Here is a 17822-nt window from a genome sequence, read left to right on the forward strand (position 1 = left end):
AGTGAAAAAGATGAAAATCAGTGATATAACCATCCAGCTCAATAAATTAGAAATAGAACAGCAAATTAATTCAAAGAAAACAAAAGAAAGGACATCATCAGGATAAGAGCAGGAGTTAATGAAACAGAGAACATTCATACAATAGAAGATCATCAAAGCCAAAACTTGATTTTTAAAAAATTTTTATCTTTTTAACATCTTTATTGGAGTATAATTGCTTTACAGTGGTGTGTTAGTTTCTGCTGTATAACAAAGTGAATCAGCTATACATATACATACATCCCCATATCCCCTCCCTCTTGCATCTCCCTATCCCACCCTCCCTATCCCACCCCTCTATGTGGTCAGAGAGCACTGAGCTGATCTCCCTGTGCTATACGGCTGCTTCCCACTAGCTATCTGTTTTACATTTGGTAGTGTATATATGTCCGTGCCACTCTCACTTCTTCCCAGCTTACCCTTCCCCCTCCCCATGTCCTCAAGTCCATTCTCTATGTCTGAGTCTTTATTCCTGTCCTGCCCCTATGTTCTTCAGAACCTTTTTTTTTTTTTTTTTAGATTCCATATATATGTGTTAGCATACGGTATTTGTTTTTCTCTTTCTGACTTACTTCACTCTGTATGACAGACTCTAGGTCCATCTACCTCACTACAAATAACTCAATTTTGTTTCTTTTTATGGCTGAGTAATATTCCATAGTATATATGTGCCACATCTTCTTTATCCATTCATCTGTCGATGGACACTTAGGTTGCTTCCATGTCCTGACTATTGTAAATAGAGCTGCAAGGAACATTGTGGTATATGACAAAACTTGATTTTTTGAAAACACAAAATGCACAAACCTTTAGCACAGCTGATTAAGGGGAAAAAAAGATAGAGAGAAGATATAAGTAACCAATGTGAGGAATGAAAAGGGGATATCAGTACAGGTCCTATAGACATTAAAAAAGATCATAAGAAGATATTATGAACAACTTATGCAAATAAATGTGAATACATAGACGAACTGACAAATTCCTAGAAAAATTGAATCTGTAATTTAAAACCTTCTGACAAAGAAAACTATCACTGGAGAAGTATATCAAATTTTAAGGAAAACATGACACTAATCTTGAAAAAACTCTTCTAGAGAATTAAAAAAAAAAAAAGAACAAATACTTCCAACTTTGTTCTAGGAGGTCAGCATATTTGTGATACCTGTCAAAGACATCACAAGAAAGGAAAATGATAAGCCAGTCTTTTGTATGAACATAAAAAGTCCTACATAAATTATTATCAAACCAATCAATATATTAAAAGGATAATACAGCATGACCATGTTGATTTATTCCAGGAATGCAAGGTTATTTTAGATTTTGAAATCAATTAGTGAATACCACATTAACATAGTAAGGATAAAAAAGCATATGCTTATCTCTATAAATCCAGATATAATAAAAATCTATACCATTAACATGCATTCATGATTTTAAAAAACAAACTAAAAATAATGGGGAACTTATTTTATTATAAAAAAATTTTAGGTACTTTAAAAAAATATTTTATTTGGCTGCACCAGGTCTTCAGCTGTGGCACGCAGGATCTTCGTTGCAGCATGCGGGCTCTTTGTTGTGGCGTGTGGGCTCCACAGTTCACGGGCTCAGTAGCGGCGCACGGGCTCTCTAGTTGTGGCACGCAGGCTCTAGAGAGCGCAGGCTTTTTGCCCTGAGGCATGTGGGATATTAGTTCCCTGACCAGGGCTCGAGCCGTGTCCCCTGCATTGAAAGGTGGATTCTCAACCACTGGACCACCAGGGAAGTCCCTAAAAATCTTATATAAGACATTTACAGGGACTTCCCTTGTGGCGCAGTGGGTAATACTCTGCGCTTCCAATGCAGGGGGCCTGGGTTCGATCCCTGTTCAGGGAACTAGATCCCACATGCATGCCACAACTAAGAGTTCACATGCCACAACTAAGGAGCCTGCAGGCCACAACTAAGTAGCCGGCAAACCACAACTAAGGAGCCTGCCTGCTGCAACCAAAGAGCCCACGTGCTGCAACTAAGGAGCCCGCCTGCCACAACTAAGACCCAGTGCAACCAAATAAATAAATAAATAGTAAAAAAAAAAAAAAAAGTCTAGCCTGGAGAGAAAAAAAGACACAGAAAACCTACAACAAACAGCACGCTTGATTATGAAATTATGAAAACACTCCCTCTTAGATAGAGGACAAAACATGATGCCTTCTGTTAGCCTTGTACTGAGTCCTATCCAGTGCAATAAGGCAAGGAGGAAATGAACTATGCATTAGTCCATGGGGCTGCCATAACAAAACAGCACAGACTGGTTTCTGTTATAAACAACAGAAATTTTTCCTCACAGTTTGGAGTGTGGGAAGTCCAAGATCAAGGTGCCAGCATGGTCAGGAGAGGGCCCTCTTTCCTGGCTGCAGACTTCTTGTATCCTCACATGGTGGAAGGGGCGAGCTAGCTCTCTGGAGCCTCTTTTATAAGGGCTCATGAGGGAAGCACTCAGGACCTAATCACCTCCCGAAGGCCCCAGCTCCTAATACCATCATCTTTGAGGGTCAGGATTTCAAAATATGAATTTTGGGGTGAGGAGGTAGCGAGAGACACAGACATTCAGGCCATAGCAAAATAAAAGGCATGAAGGTTGGACGGGACGAAATAAAACTATCACCACAGACATAATCAGGTATGTTGAAAATTCAGAGAATTTGCAGATAAACTATTAAAATGAGTGAATCTAAGAATATTGTTGGAGATAAGATAACTATATTTAAGTGCATTTTTACATGATAGTGGAAAACTATTAGAAAATGCAATTTAAGAGGTAGAGCTAGGACTGAGAAGTGGCTGACAGGACTGTAGTCATGGGAACACCCAAAGAGGTAACCAGTGGGTCGGCAGGTTTGTTACCTATAAGGAGATTGAGAAAATCCATTAACGTATCGGAGTTCATGGGAGCCAGTCTCTCTCTATTGGAGAACGGAGTTACAAATACGAAAAGGGGAAAAGGCTAGAAAGTTTTTATTTGGTTGTTTTGTTTAGTAACTTGGCTGAACTAATTCTGAGAAATCTTTTTTTTTCTCCTACAGTGGGCAGCCTCGGATGTCTCTGCTCAGATGTTTTTCTATTTTGATCTTTTAGCCTGGCTACCTAGGGCTTGCCCCTGGGTTGACCTAAGCCACTCATTAGTCATAGATGGTGCTTAAGACCCCTTAGCCAGTTAGATTTTCACCCTTTACTGTTGGATTTGTGTTTGGCTTAGAGGCTGCTGTCACAGTTCATGGAGTTTATGCTTTTGCTCCATGTTTAGCCAGAGACTAGCAGTTTGGAGGTTCCCTCTCTGATTGTACCTGAGAGGGTGCAGCCTTAGCCATGCACACAGCCTTCCAGGCTGCCAGACATAAGCATGGTTTTATTTCTAAGCCTGACTTCCTGGGAAATGCCCCTGGGTCAGGAGCTTAGTATTCAGTTAGTGTTTGGTCAGATGTGTTTAAACCCCTTGTGCCTGTGATGCTTCCGCCCTGTGTTAATGAGTCATTGTGCAGCTTAGGAGATGCTTTCAAGTGTTCCCCATATCCTGCTCTGATTGCTCTTGAGTGGGTGCAGCCTTGCACGTACATACAGCCTTCCCAATCCCCAGAGTTGTCTATGATCCCAGAAGGGCTCTCTTGACTGTCTCTTTCCCTTGTCCTCTCTATTACAATTCTGTTGTTCTGCCATCTTGCTTATATCAAGGAGTTACCAGCCTTCTCTTTTTTTGTTGTTTTTTGTTTTTGTTTTTGCGGTACACGGGCCTCTCACTATTGTGGCCTCTCCCGTTGCGGAGCACAGGCTCCGGACGCACAGGCCCAGCACCCATGGCTCACGGGCCCAGCCGCTCCGCGGCATGTGGGATCTTCCCGGACCGGGGCACGAACCCGTGTGCCCTGCATCGGCAGGCAGACTCTCAACCACTGCGCCACCAGGGAAGCCCCAGTCTTCTCTTAATTGCCCTCCACCTAGATCTCCATTGATTTAGATGATGCCCGTGGATGGAATTCTCCATGCTCTGTTCCAAATAAGTCAGTCTCCTCAGGCAGAGCTGTAGGGCTCTTTGTCTTATGGCTGACTTCCCTCTGGGAAGAACCCCTGCTCCACTGCACCAGAGCCGGGGGTAGGGACCTTCTTTTCCAAGAGTGACATCCCTACTCCATGAGTGGCACGTGCAGGTAGAAAGGGGGTGGAACCCCTCATCTCTTTAGCTCCCCCCTCATGGTGAGGAACCCTCACCCTATGAGTTAGCTGGGGCGGGACAGTCGGGGCACCGGTATTCTCGTGCTTCTGCACTTGGAGGAGAGCTTCCACCAACAGGTGGGGATTGGCTGGGGGAAAGAAAATGAGGTCTTCTTGGCCACGCCTGCCTGGAATAGAGCTTCTAGGTGGGGATAAGAAACACCAGCAGGTTTCCCAGGGTGAAACCATAGCCAAAGACTGAGATCCAGGGAGAAAGGGAGCCCCATCTTTTGGCCACACCTGCCCAGAGTACACAGGAATAAAGTGTTTGAAGCTGAAGTGGGTAAAGGAGCCGATTATGGCTCATATGCCACAGTCTCTGTTCCTGAGTAGATTTTCCTGAACGAATGTCTCTACATTTGCTGCATGCCCTTAGGACAATTTCCAAAGACTTTAAATAACAGTTTTTATTGTTTTTAACAGTTACCTTATTGTGTGGGGGGTAGGTCAGCTGAGATACTTACTCTGCCATCTGAAAAAACCCTCTTTCTGTGCAATTTGTGCAACTCCCTGTGAATAGATAATTATTTCAAAATAAAAAGTTTTTGTAAAACATAGCAATGATGGGTTGTAGCATTAGAGGAGCTATTATGATTCCGTCTTTACACTCATAAAGTGAAATGGAAATGGGAATGTTTCATCTTCAGTACTTTGCAAGCATCTGAGAAAATAGAATGTTAACTTTCCCACAAAGCTATGATTCGTGTTTACTGAAGGGCATGTACCAAGAAAGGACATTCTGCCTCAGTCTAGTGGAACACGTAAGAAGTTATCCTCCTTTCCATGAGAGGCGTGTGTGTGTGTGTGTGTGTGTGTGTGTGTGTGTGTGTGTGTACACTCCTAACTGGGTATGTCTTCATCCCCCATAGATTCGTTCAGTTGCATGGAATACAGATGACAGCAAACTGATTTCTTGTGGCACAGATGGTGCTGTATATGAATGGAATCTGTCCACAGGAAAGAGAGAGACAGAATGTGTGCTCAAGTCCTGCAGCTACAACTGTGTTACCATCTCCCCTGATGGCAAAATCATCTTTGCTGTTGGATCAGACCAGACCCTCAAGGAGATAGCAGATTCTTCAGTAAGTCTTCCCTTGTCCCTCCTCTGGGCTGCTGCCCTGATTTGCAGAAGACAGCCTCCTCTGTTTACAGCAGAAAGGGATGGAAAGGGGCCCTGTGAGAACAGCGTCCCTTCTTCAGGGGATAACACCTGGCTCCTCATTCTTATAGGGTCAGCTCAGTAATTGTTACTCCTGGAATTTCCTGCCCAGCATCCAACTGACTGGGTTAAATTGTGGGGCCCTTTTCCATTTCTACTTTGCTTGCTGTCTGTAACTTCTCTCCTACCCTCCAGGGATGGAGGTCAGCAGCATCTCTAAACTGTGCTCTAACCCTTGATCTGCACATGCTTTCGTGGGGTAAAAACAGTACTCTAGTTATTGCTATCACCTAAGCTTGCTACCATATTTGTTTGGAAATCCCCAAACTACTATGAAATTTTAGAATTAGCACGTTAGCTCCAAATAGTAGAGGGAGGAGAGAAGAGCTCAACAAAGACACTTCCTGCAAATGGAAGTGTGGCTGTGTCCTTCTCCACAAGCCCAGCTGAGAGTAGGGTGTCTCTCCAGTGTGCCCCCAAGCAGCTTGGTCCTGACTTTGTGGTGGCTTCCACAGTGCTGCACCAGAACAAATCTCCTTTAGGGCAGGGCCATGGTTCACACCTCTTGGTATCCCTACTAGCTAGCACAATGCATGGCCCACGGCACACATTCAGGAAATATTTGGTGGCTAGATGGGTGGGTGGGTTGATGAGTGAATTAAAGAACAAAGTAATGAATGAATTCCCTGATAGAATAGTCTTTTGGTTATATAATGGACATTAATAAATGTTTGCTAAATAAATTTATGATCCACATCCCATTCTTAGTTTGAGATACATAGTTAGAATAGCAGTCAAGAGCATAGTCTTGGGAGCCTGGCTGCTACCTAGGAGGTGGTTGAGTTGAGGCAACTGACCTAGTATCTCTGTGACTGTTTCACCATCTTTAAAGGGGTTTTGTGAGGATTGGATGAGTTACAATCTGTAAAAGCCATAGGACACTGCTTGGCACATGCTTTATGAAGGTTTCCCTTTTTTAGTATTATTCCTAACTCCTAGAGCTGCTTACTCATCGGTCAAGCAGCCAAGAGATATTTAGTTTGTGCCCCTCATGTGCTGGATGGTATGCCAGATGCTAAAACAAATGGAAAAGACACACTTTTAAATCCAGAATTTGCCCTAATGTTGCTATTAGAAGCAAGGAGGAGAATGACATGGGGACAGTGGGTACACGGCTCAGCCCCTCACCCTGAACAGAGCTGGCTGTGTTCCAGGTCCTTCGAGAGATGTCAGCATTTGACGTCACCTACACGGCCATCGTCATCTCCCATTCCGGGAGCATGATGTTTGTGGGCACCTCGGTGGGAACCATTCGTGCGATGAAGTACCCGCTGCCTCTGCAGAAAGAATTCAACGAGTACCAGGCCCATTGCGGTCCTATCACCAAGGTGAGGGCAACCGTCTCCCCTAGGGCCCAGTCCCAGATCCAGCTCTCAATAGATCCACCTGGTCCTGCCCTCCACATACCACCTTCATCCCTTCAATCTCCCAGCATCTTTTCTCTCCCTTTATTTATTCATCCAGCCAAATGTTCAATAAACATTTATGGGCTCTTAATACTCTTCGTTTAAACTACTCCCAGGAATTTGTTCTAGGAGGTAATCAGAGATGCACCTAAAGATGGAGGTACAAGATTGTTCATCATAATATTTCACACAATTATGGGCCATTCAACAGATGTTATAGGCCCCCTGACCACAGCCAGTGCCCTCATGTCCCAGCTGCTGAGTGTTGGCTACTAAAGGCTCACAGCTCTCCTCGCCCTCCACAGAGTCACTCTGGGCTAAAAGGAGTCATGGCCCAGAAGATGAGCCCCCGCCCGTCCCTGGGCGTCATAGCATGAGCACACATTTGTAAATTGGCCTTCCATTCCCCCTTGTAAAAAAGCAGTGTCTACGTATACATGGGCTCCTGAAGAACAGGCACTGGGAAAATGTGCTCTCTCTCCCTCCTCGCCTCTCTTATCCCCAACTGAACAATACCAACACCTGAGGTTTTTAATTATGTCCCAAACTCTATACTGGCTTGCCTGCAGACACCATCTTTACTAGGAAAGGCTTTTTCATTATAAACTGGAACATTTCTATACCAAGCCTGAGTCTTGGGTCCAAAGTAAATTACTATCACATATTCCCCCCTTTTGCTTCAGAGCTACTAAGTTTTGTGGATAAGATGTTTACTTTTCTGATTATAAAAGCAATACATGTTTATTTTAGGAATAAAAATCCTCATAATAGCATTATCATTAGTATAGTGATGCATTTTCTTCTACTTTTTTGTGCACATGCTTTAAATAAATTAAGACCATACTGTATGTATCCTCTTGTAGGCTGCTTTTTTTAAATTTATGCTCTTGTAAGCATTTTTTGTATGATTAAATATTCCTCAAAAGCATGATTTTAATAGCTATTCAAATATCCTATCACAATGATGGAACATAACTTACTTAACTGTTCTCTTACAACTGGGCATTTAAATTATCATGAACTCATGAATATCCTAGCCTATAGATTTCTCTGAGCATCTCTGATTATTTTTTCTAAGGCTAAATGCCTAGGCAGAGAGCGAATCCTGAGGGAAAGAGCATTGCCATTTTTAAGGTTCTTGACACATATTGGTGATTGTGAGAGGACAGTTTCCATAGTTGATTCTTTACTTTTCACTTTTTATTTTGAAGTAATTATAGATTCATAGGAATCTGAAAGATAGCGTCAAGGTCCTGTGTGCCCTTCACCCAGTTTCCCCCAATAGTTACATCTAATGTAACTACTGTAGAAGGTCAAACCAGAAAACTGACACTGGTACATTATGTGTGGGGTTCTGTATCATTTTTTCACATAGATGCATAAATGTGCGTAACCACCACTGCACGCAAGACACAGAACTATTCCTGCACCACAGCAGCTCCCTCATGCTACCCTTCATAGTCACCCAACACCATACCTAGTCCTCAGCAACCACTAATTTGCTTTCCATTTCTATAATTTTAACATCTTGAGAATTAATAAATAATCATACAGTATGTGACCATTTGAGAGGAGCTTTTTTCACTCAGCGTAATACCCTTGAGCTCCGTGCAAGTTATTTCATGTATCAATACTTTATTCCATTTTTGCTGAGTAAAATTCCATGGTAAGGATGTACCGTGATTTGTTTAACCATCTACCTCTTGTGGGATATTTGATTTTTTTTCCCCAGTTTTGGGCTATTACAAATAAAACTGCTATGAACAGTTATGTACTGGCTTTTATGCTGACATGTTTTCATTTCTCGGGGGTGAATGCCCAGGAATACTATTGCTGGATCATATATTACAAGTGTGTTTATTTAGTTTTTTAAGAAACTACCAAGCTGTTTTCCATTCCTACCAGCAATGCATGAGAGATCCAGTTTCTCTGCATCATTGCCAGCATTTGGTATTATCACTATTTTTTATTTTAGCTGTTCTAATAGGTGTATAGTGACATCTCATCATAGTCTTAATTCATATTTCCCTAATGGCTAAGAATGTTGAACATCTTTTCATGTGCTTATTTGCCATTTGTATAACTTCTCCAGTGAAATGTCTCTGTGTCTTTTGCCCACTTTCTAGTAGGATTATCGGGTTTTTTTACTGCTGAGTTTTGAGGGTTCTTATATAGTGGACATAATAATTGACTCTAAAGATTCCAAATCCACAGAGAACATATACATAGTCTTATTCTTTTATTCATTCTCAGAAGTCCGTGAGGGTTCTTGTCTCATTTCTTTTCTAAGATAGAGTCTTCCTCCCCAGTAGGCTGTACCCAGGCTGGCATGGAGGGAGGGCTTACACAACAGTTGGCTCAGTCCTGCTCTCCACGGCCTGCGAAAGCCTCCTGTCCATGCTCCGTCTCCTCAGATGTCACTCACCTTTGATGACCAGTTCCTGCTGAGCGTTGCCGAGGATGGCTGCCTGTTCACCTGGAAGGTCTTTGATAAGGATGGTCAGGGAATCAAGCGAGAGAGGGAGGTGGGCTTTGCTGAAGAGGTGCTGGTTACCAAGACAGACATGGAAGAGAAGGTAAGAATTGGATCTAGTGAAGAGGGACATGGAAATTCCGTACCAGGCTGCATCCAAAGTCCTGGGACTGGCATAGAGCCCTTTTCTAGCCCAGCTTCCCCTGTGCCCGGCACAGACCCCCACAGCTCCCTGTACATGCTCGCCCACGCCACCGCCGCTGCATTCTGTGTCCTCCCCACCCCACCTGTCCTTCTGCCACATGATCGTCTTGACTTACATTGAGCTCTACTTCTAGCCTGTGACCTATCTTTCCTCTCCTACTCTTTGAGGGCAGGAACCACGACATATAATTCGCTTGTATGACCAACAGTTTCCAGCTCGTGCTAGGCGTAAATAAATATTTACATAAATATTTCCGATAAATATTTACAAAATTAAAGTGACAAACTTGTATATTCCAGTTGTATCTGTTAAACTTAAACTTGTCTGGAACCTTCTTTAAAAAAAAAACAAAGATATTTATAAAACAGTCCTGGGGCTTCCCTGGTGGCGCAGTGGTTGAGAGTCTGCCTGCCGATGCAGGGGACACGGGTTCGTGCCCCAGTCCGGGAAGATCCCACGTGCCGCGGAGCGGCTGGGCCTGTGAGCCATGGCCGCTGAGCCTGCGCATCCGGAGCCTGTGCTCCACAACGGGAGAGGCCACAACAGTGAGAGGCCCACGTACCGCAAAAAACAAACAAACAAACAAACAAAAACAGTCCTGAAACCCACTCCTCTCAATAATAAAACAATAACAGTAATAATAACCAATCATCAACTTTATTTTAGGTTAGCCACGAAGCAGACACTGTGCTAATTACTTTATAAGTATTTTTTCATTTCAATCTCCCAATATCTCGATGGAGAAGATACTGTTGTTTTCCCCACGTTTCAAAAAATGTTTTTGGAGAGGTTGGGTGACATGTCCAAAGTCACTGAGCTAATTAGGAGTAGGCCCAGAGTTCCAATCCAGATGTCATCTGGAGCCCACTCTCCTAATCGGGACCTCAGAGCGCCTTCCCTCCTGTTGATGCAGCTAACAGTCCGTTAAGATGTGTTTTGAGCACTCTGAGTGCTGCACTCCCCAAGGGAGAAACCGAATGGGTGGTAACCTCACGGGGCTTACAGAGGGTGCACAGCTGCAAGCTCACTGCTGTTCATCCAGAGTTTAAAGTGCATTCATTGAGTACCAACTGTTTGCTGGTCACTGTGGATGCATGTGGGAGAAGACAGGATGGGCCCTGTGATCAGGAAACTCACAGTCAAGTGAGGGACAGAGGGGCTTCCCTGGTGGCGCAGTGGTTGAGAGCCCACCTGCCGATGCAGGGGACGCAGGTTCGTGCCCCGGTCCGGGAGGATCCCACATGCCGCGGAGCGGCTGGGCCCGTGAGCCATGGCCGCTGAGCCTACACGTCCGGAGCCTGTGCTCCGCAACGGGAGAGGCCACAACAGTGAGAGGCCTGCGTACCGCAAAAAAAATAAAATAAAATAAAATAAAAAATAACTCCAAGTGAGGGACAGAGACAAGCAAAACCAACAGGACCACAATGGCCCCAGAGCAGGATGATAGGCCCCTGGTGATTGCTGGAGAGCCCTCCTAGAGCTCCCTGGAACTTTCTGCAGGAAAGGGAAGTGGGAGGAAAGGCTGAGGGAGAGGCTGTGAGAGTTAGGAGTCTGACCTCCTACAGGCAGGCAAATGTGTCTCCTCCTCTTCCATCTTCTCTATTTCCTCTCTTCTTCCCCGAGGGGAGGGGAAGACACCAAGTAGGAGACACCAGGCTGCACCAATAGCCTGAGGTGTCTGGGCTGACTCCTGACCTCAGCCCCCAGCCCCCAGCTAGGCCTGACAGCACGACTGCCAAGCTGGAAGTGACTAGTGTATGTTTTGCTCACTTCTTGAAATTCCCTTCTCTCTCGGGCTCCAGGAGACCACACCACATCATTGCCTGTGTGCCTCTGGGACTGTTCCTCCCCAGCTCCCTTCCTGGCTCTTCCTTCAACTGGCCTTAAAAGCCACATTGCCCAGAATTCCCAGCTCTCTCTTTTTCTTTACATTCTATGACATTCTATGTAACTACCGTGATTTACCCACTCATTCAGTCATTCATTTATTCATGCACCTAACTAGTATTTGCAGAGAGATGTGCTATGTACCAGACATTGTGCTAGGTCTGGGATTACAGAAATGAAGGACATAGATGGTCCTGGAGCTGATATCATGGGAAGAGGTATAGGTAAAATTTTAAAAGGGAACCAAGTGTGTAATGAGTGTTATGAAGGAACTGTGCTATGGGAACACAGGGAAGGGACCCTGACCCAGGCCAGCTGGTGCCAGGGGAAGTGAGCCTTGAATGGAGCCTCCAGAACAAGTTGCAAAGGGCCTTCCACCCTGAGGAATGAGTGTGTGCAAACGGACGAGGGGGGATGCTCCGGGGAGGATGCTCCTAGCTGGTGGGGCTGGAGAGTAGAGGGGGTGCCAGAGAGAAGCGTTGGAGGTGAAACAGAGAGATAGTGAGGGGCCTTTTACACCATGTTTTTGACTTTGGAAATGCTTCCTAAGGCCCCACTGATGACCTAAGTTAGGGGATGGCTCAGTAGATTTGTGTCTGAAGAGACTGCTCTGTAGCAGCAATGTGGAGAAGGATGGAGAAGGGCAATGAGCAGGTGCCTCCAATGCAACCTGTCAGAACCAGGTCATTCCCACCAAAATGTGTCCCACTCGTCCGCGGTGGGCCCTCAGGGCCATGTATTCATCTGATACATATTTGTTTAGTGCCGGTCCTGTGCTGGGCTCCCAGGATAAAGCAGTGAAGCAAGACAGGCCAATGCAACCCTCAGGGAATGGTCTGGGCCAGGGAGACGGTCTCCATCCACAGTCCTCTCACTTCACCCCACAACCCAACAGGCACCACGTTCCCTAAAATCTCTTTCTTTGGAATCTTTCCCTTCTGCTCTGCTCCCCACCTCTGGTCGGGCCCTTACCGTCCCCCACCTGAACTATGCAGACCCCCCCAACCAATGCATCCGCCTTCAGTCCTTCTCTACCCTAGCCTGCGTGCACACTCCCTGGCTTTGGGCACTTACCACAATTGGTAATGTTATGTCTCCTTGGCTGTCTCAGTAGACTGTAAGTTCCATGGGGTCAGGAATCATGATTCAACAAATATTTTTCGAGTGCCTACTCTGTATTCGGCACTGTTCTAGGTACTTGGGGTACCTCAGCATACAAAACCAACAAAGATCTCAGCCTTCTTGGAGATTAAATTCTAGTGGGGGATGAAAACAAAAGACCATAAAATAATAAGTAACATTTAAAAGTGCCAAGATTTAAGGGAATAATACAAAAGTAGAGCAGAGTAAGGGGGTGGGGGGAGTCAGAGGTGCCGGGAATGGGAAGGGGAAGGAAGCAGGATTAAATCATGTGGTCTGTGTAGAACTCACTGAGGTGACATCTAAGCATAGTTGAAGGAGATGTGAGTTATTAGCATACTGCCTGTTGCACAGTGGAGCTCACTGATTACGTGTTTTGAGGGTAGAGGAAGAAGCTCATATTTCTCCTAGTGTCTGGTCTGTGTGTCTTGTGCCGAAAGATGACACATGCGTTGGAGGCTGAGCAGAGCTGTAAGTCTCAGAGAGCTCAAGGCCACGGGTTTAAATAGTCTTATTCACCCGCACTGTGATTGTTGTTGATTCTGTGTCCTTCTCCCAAAGGTTCAGGTTACGTTGGAGCTGAAGACTCGTGTGGAAGAATTAAAAATGGAGAATGAGTATCAACTTCGACTAAAGGATATGAACTATTCTGAGAAGGTTAAGGAACTAACAGACAAATTCCTCCAGGAAATGGAGTCCTTGGAAATGGAAAACCAGGTCTGTTGAACCAACAACGGCAAATAACAAGAAATTTCCTGCTCACTCAAGACAACTGGCACACGCTCAAACAATAAGACATATGATAGTGTGCGATTTTAAAGCCTAGTTGATAACATCAGAGATGCTTACAACAAAGTGCTAAGTGGGAAAAAAAAGCAGAATATAGAACTCTCTATAGTGAATGCTATTAATGATGTAAAATAAATACACATAGAACTCTTTTTAAGAAAATAGCTAACAGTGTGATTATCTCTGGAAGTTGGGATTGTGGATAGTTTAAATTTGGTTCTTTACGCTTTTCTATAATTTCCAAATTCTCCACCATGAGAATATATTACCGTTGTGGTCAAGAGAAACTTATTTAAAAGCAAAATGAAAAGTAACAAGGAAAACAAAGTATGGAAAGAGAAGAGCTAGCAGGATATTGACCTCAGAATTGTCAGTAGGTTAAATAAAAATTAGTCTAAATTGGCTTCCCTGGTGGTGCAGTGGTTGAGAATCCACCTGCCAATGCAGGGGACACGGGTTTGATCCCTTCCCTGGGATCCGGGAAGATCCCACATGCCTCGGAGCAACTAAGCCTGTGCACCACAACTACTGGGCCTGCACTCTAGAGCCCGTGAGCCACAGCTACGGAGCCCGCATGCCACAGCTACTGAAACCTGTGTGCGTAGAGCCCGTGCTCTGCAACAAAAAGAAGCCACCACAATGAGAAGCCCGTGCACCGCAAAGAGTAACCCCCACTCGTCACAACTAGAGAAAGCCCTCATGCAGCAACGAAGACCCAACGCAGCCAAAAACTAAAATAATTAATTATTAATTTAAAAAAATTGTCTAAATGGCTTTACTGTAGTTAAAGATGGTCCAGGACTCTCCCAGGATGATTTCTCTGTTCTGTACAAATCTGCCTGGCCCTTCACCAGAACAGCCAGTTTTTTGCTCAAGTGATATTTGTTCTTTTTTGTTATCTCCATGGGTCTAAAAACACCCTGGCTGTTAATTTTATTATTTCATTCATTTAATCAACAAACATTGGTGCCTTCTGTAATCTGAGCACAAAGTTAGATACCTCCCCTTCCTGCAAGGAGCTTTCCTGCTCCATTAAAGAAAACACTTTCTTAGAAGCTGATACATTAACATAGCCAAGGATTTCCTTGAGAGCAATGGGCTGACAACAGAGAATTCAAATCAATACTTACCTTTTCCACCCAAAAATCCATTTGGTGCATGTCCAAAACTGAACTCATCATTGACAAGATTCATTTCGTAGAAGGATCTAAATAGAGATAGTATAGAACTTTCAGAGCAGAATATAATGCAAATAAAAGTGATAGCTTGCATGTTGCTTGTAGAACAGTGCTTGGTGCAAAGTAAGGGCTTGGGAAATGTTTGTGAGTGAAGGAGGCTCTCATTTGTATAACTGGTGCTTCTCATGGTGGTGCTTTCAGCAGATGTGTAGAAATGAGAACATTTTACTCTGCGTCTTAGGTTTTAAGAACAGAAAAAGAAAAGCAGGATGCACTCCATCGTGAACGCATGGATGACCTCCTGGAAAAACAGAGCCGGGAACTGCAGGACTTGGGTGAGGCCATCAGTGGAGGCCACTGGGCAGAGGGCAGTTGACTGGGAGCAAGGTCTGAGAGTCCTCCAGATTCAGCAGAAGCCCCAGTCTATAAACAGCCTACATTTAACCCCTGGAACTCACCGTGGTTTTTGCTCCTGTGCATTTACTCATTGATTAAACACAAATAAAACACGTACTGCATGCCAGTAGGAGATAGGAAAAGTATGGGTTTGGAGCCTGATAGGCTGCCTTGGGTCCCATATTCACCTGGACTTGCTGGGTGCTCTAGGGAATCACCTAAGCTCACCAAGCCTCAGTTTACTCTTCCATAAAATGGGGGTACTAGTACCCGTTTTGCACACTCAGGGCATTCTTCTTGGCCCTGAACCCCCAAATACCCCTCTGCACTTTCCTGGAAACCTTTCTGCCTAGACAGTGAAGGGAGGAAATCGGGCTGCCAGACAAGATGATGGCGTGGGGGGCCCGTGAGGAAGACAGGTGTGCATTTGTATCTCGCCTGTGGAGGCAGAAGCTCTAGCTGGTGCTGGAAGGGGGCCCAAGGCTGGAAAAGCACCCAAGGCTCCCCTGGGTGTCCCTGAGGCTGATGCTACTGTCCCTCCTGAAATAACCTTCCTTGCTTCTCTCCAGAATGTTGCAACAACCAAAAGTTGCTTCTAGAATATGAGAAGTACCAGGAGTTGCAGCTCAAGTCCCAGAGGATGCAGGAAGAGTATGAGAAACAGCTTCGGGATAACGATGAGACCAAGAGCCAGGCCCTGGAAGAGCTGACTGAGTTTTACGAGGCTAAACTGCAGGAGAAAACCGCCCTCCTGGAAGAGGTACTCGCAGGAAGCCGAGCTGTGCCTCCCTGTCACGGTGCCATCCTGGCCTGGGAACAGCCCAGAGAGCTGTGGGAAGCCTCTATTGACCTCCATTTCCTTCCCCACCTTCCTTTCCGAGTGTATTTCGTTTGGCCTCGTTTTGTACTGTTTATATATTTGTTTCCCTGGCGGCCAAGGGACTCCCTGAGCTGGGAGGTGCTCAGCTTTTGAAACTAAACTTCCTTGGATAGACTAAGTTCATAACTATTGTTCTCTCCTAACTGTACCTTTGAGCCTTAAGCACTGGGAAGAGATTTCTAGAAGAAGCCTATAGAACTGGAGAGGAACAGGGACCTGAACCATGGGAAAGGTGGTTGCCTGAAACCCCTTCGTAACTTCTTATGTCTTGCAAGACATTGTAAGCCAGTGAAATCATTCCTGCACGGACTCAACAAACACAGACTGTGTCTTATTGGTTTACCAGTCTGAGTGCTGGGTGGTGAAGTGAAGTGAAACATGGGGCCAGGTTCTCAGTGGGTGAGAAAGGCGGTCACATAGGCTGATATTCATCATGGTGTAGACGGGACAGTGGGGAATGCAGACACAGAGCACCCACCCTGGCCTGCAAGGTCTGGAAGGGGTTGCAGGAGCTACCGAGATCCAGGAGGCATGGAAGCTGGAATTAATCAGGAGACTGGGAAATGCAGGAGGTTAAGAACATACAGGCAGAGCAAAGTCATAGAATATTCAAGCAGCTGGGTTGCCAAAATATCTCATTTCCCAAGATGAAGGGAAAAATGAGAGAGGCCAGATAGTGTCCTTTTTGGCATGAAATTCTGGCAGACGTTTTTGCTGACAGTGAGAGGGCAGGAGAGTCATGAAAGTATGGAGTGATTTTTGAAGGGAATGAGGAAGGAAGTGACCAAGAAGAGGACGGGCAGGTCTGTAGCTGAAGGCCCAGCTGAGGTCTGAGAGGCGAATTCTGGCGGCGTCCACCCACCAGGCTGTGGGCTTTTCCACAGCAGGGCTCAGCAAATAGGTGTGTGAGAGAGGAAGGCCTGGAGCAGCCCTGAGCCAGAGCTGGGGCTTCTCTGAGTGGTGAAAATAAAGGTCGGCTGGTGACCTGCCACGGGGTCCAGGCCAGAGAGAGTCAGTAAGGCACCAAGTGTCAGTGGAGGAATCAAGACCAGGCGAGGGGACGTGATGAGGTTGAGAGCTGGGATGGCATACCTGGGATCCAACAGAGAAGTCACCTGGGATCCAACAGAGAAGTCACCCGTGCTCAAAGAGCAGGGCCTGTATCTTAAGATTTCAGAGGCGGCACCATTCCAGGGGGTGGACCTGAGAGTGGGTGCAGGAAGATAAGGGTCAAAGCACCAGGAGACGTTCTAGGATCCTCTGTAACCACCTGGTGATGGCAGGGAAGATGGTGAGTCGGCATCCAGAAGTCTTCGATGAACAGGGAGGGTGACCAGGCAGTGGGGGATATATAGGTGGTGAGAAGTAGAGGGTGGAGGTCCCGCAGACCTGGCAGAGGCTGAGCTCTGATAGCAGAGGGGGAGCTAAGAGATTCCACCCCCACCTGAGCCCGGCCTGCTTCCAGTTCCACGGCGTGAGGAATGTTCCTTCACTGCCCTGCCCACCTCCACAGCCCCACTTCCAGCTGCCCTTGTCCAGTGATGTGGAGCCTCTGGGAGTTTCCTGCACAACCTCTGAGCCCCTGCTCAGGATGATGCCTCTTCATCTAGGCACTTGTTTGCCCCCTCAGGGACTCAGGACAAGAGCTAACTCCTTGACGATTCTTCCCTAACCCTCCCCTCCCACAGGGCTAAGCATCCCTCCTCTGTGTTCTCAGGGCCCCCGGGCCCCTTTCACCCATGTGGCTTACACAGCAACATCATGGTTTCCTAGGCTATGCTTTTAGGGTGAATGGATCAATCCTCCCAGAGGGGAGAGAGGCCAGCCTTCCTCCCAGGACCTCTCACAGTGATGACAAGGCTTTTCTTCTTCTGAGTCAGTAAGATTTCAGCTCAGAACCTTCCTAGGGAGATTCCTCCCAAGTGCCATCTTACTACGGGCTGGGCTGCTTCTACTTTTTAGCAA

The 17822-nt window shown here is 45.7% G+C and overlaps 1 protein-coding gene across 1 annotated transcript in view; it reads left to right on the forward strand.

Moving 5' to 3' along the window:
• CFAP57 (cilia and flagella associated protein 57) overlaps window positions 1-17822 on the forward strand; it is a gene marked incomplete at both ends in the record, with an annotated part of 77172 nt that overhangs the window by 29601 nt on the left and 29749 nt on the right. The window contains 6 exons of the mRNA XM_079696851.1: window positions 5154-5366; window positions 6658-6831; window positions 9324-9485; window positions 13176-13331; window positions 14823-14916; window positions 15547-15737. Coding sequence (XP_079552977.1) covers window positions 5154-5366; window positions 6658-6831; window positions 9324-9485; window positions 13176-13331; window positions 14823-14916; window positions 15547-15737 — 990 coding nt within the window. The remainder of the gene's footprint in view (window positions 1-5153; window positions 5367-6657; window positions 6832-9323; window positions 9486-13175; window positions 13332-14822; window positions 14917-15546; window positions 15738-17822) is intronic.

Source organism: Hyperoodon ampullatus (genome assembly GCF_949752795.1).
Source record: "Hyperoodon ampullatus genome assembly, chromosome: 2".
In the NCBI taxonomy this organism is placed as follows: domain Eukaryota; kingdom Metazoa; phylum Chordata; class Mammalia; order Artiodactyla; family Ziphiidae; genus Hyperoodon; species Hyperoodon ampullatus.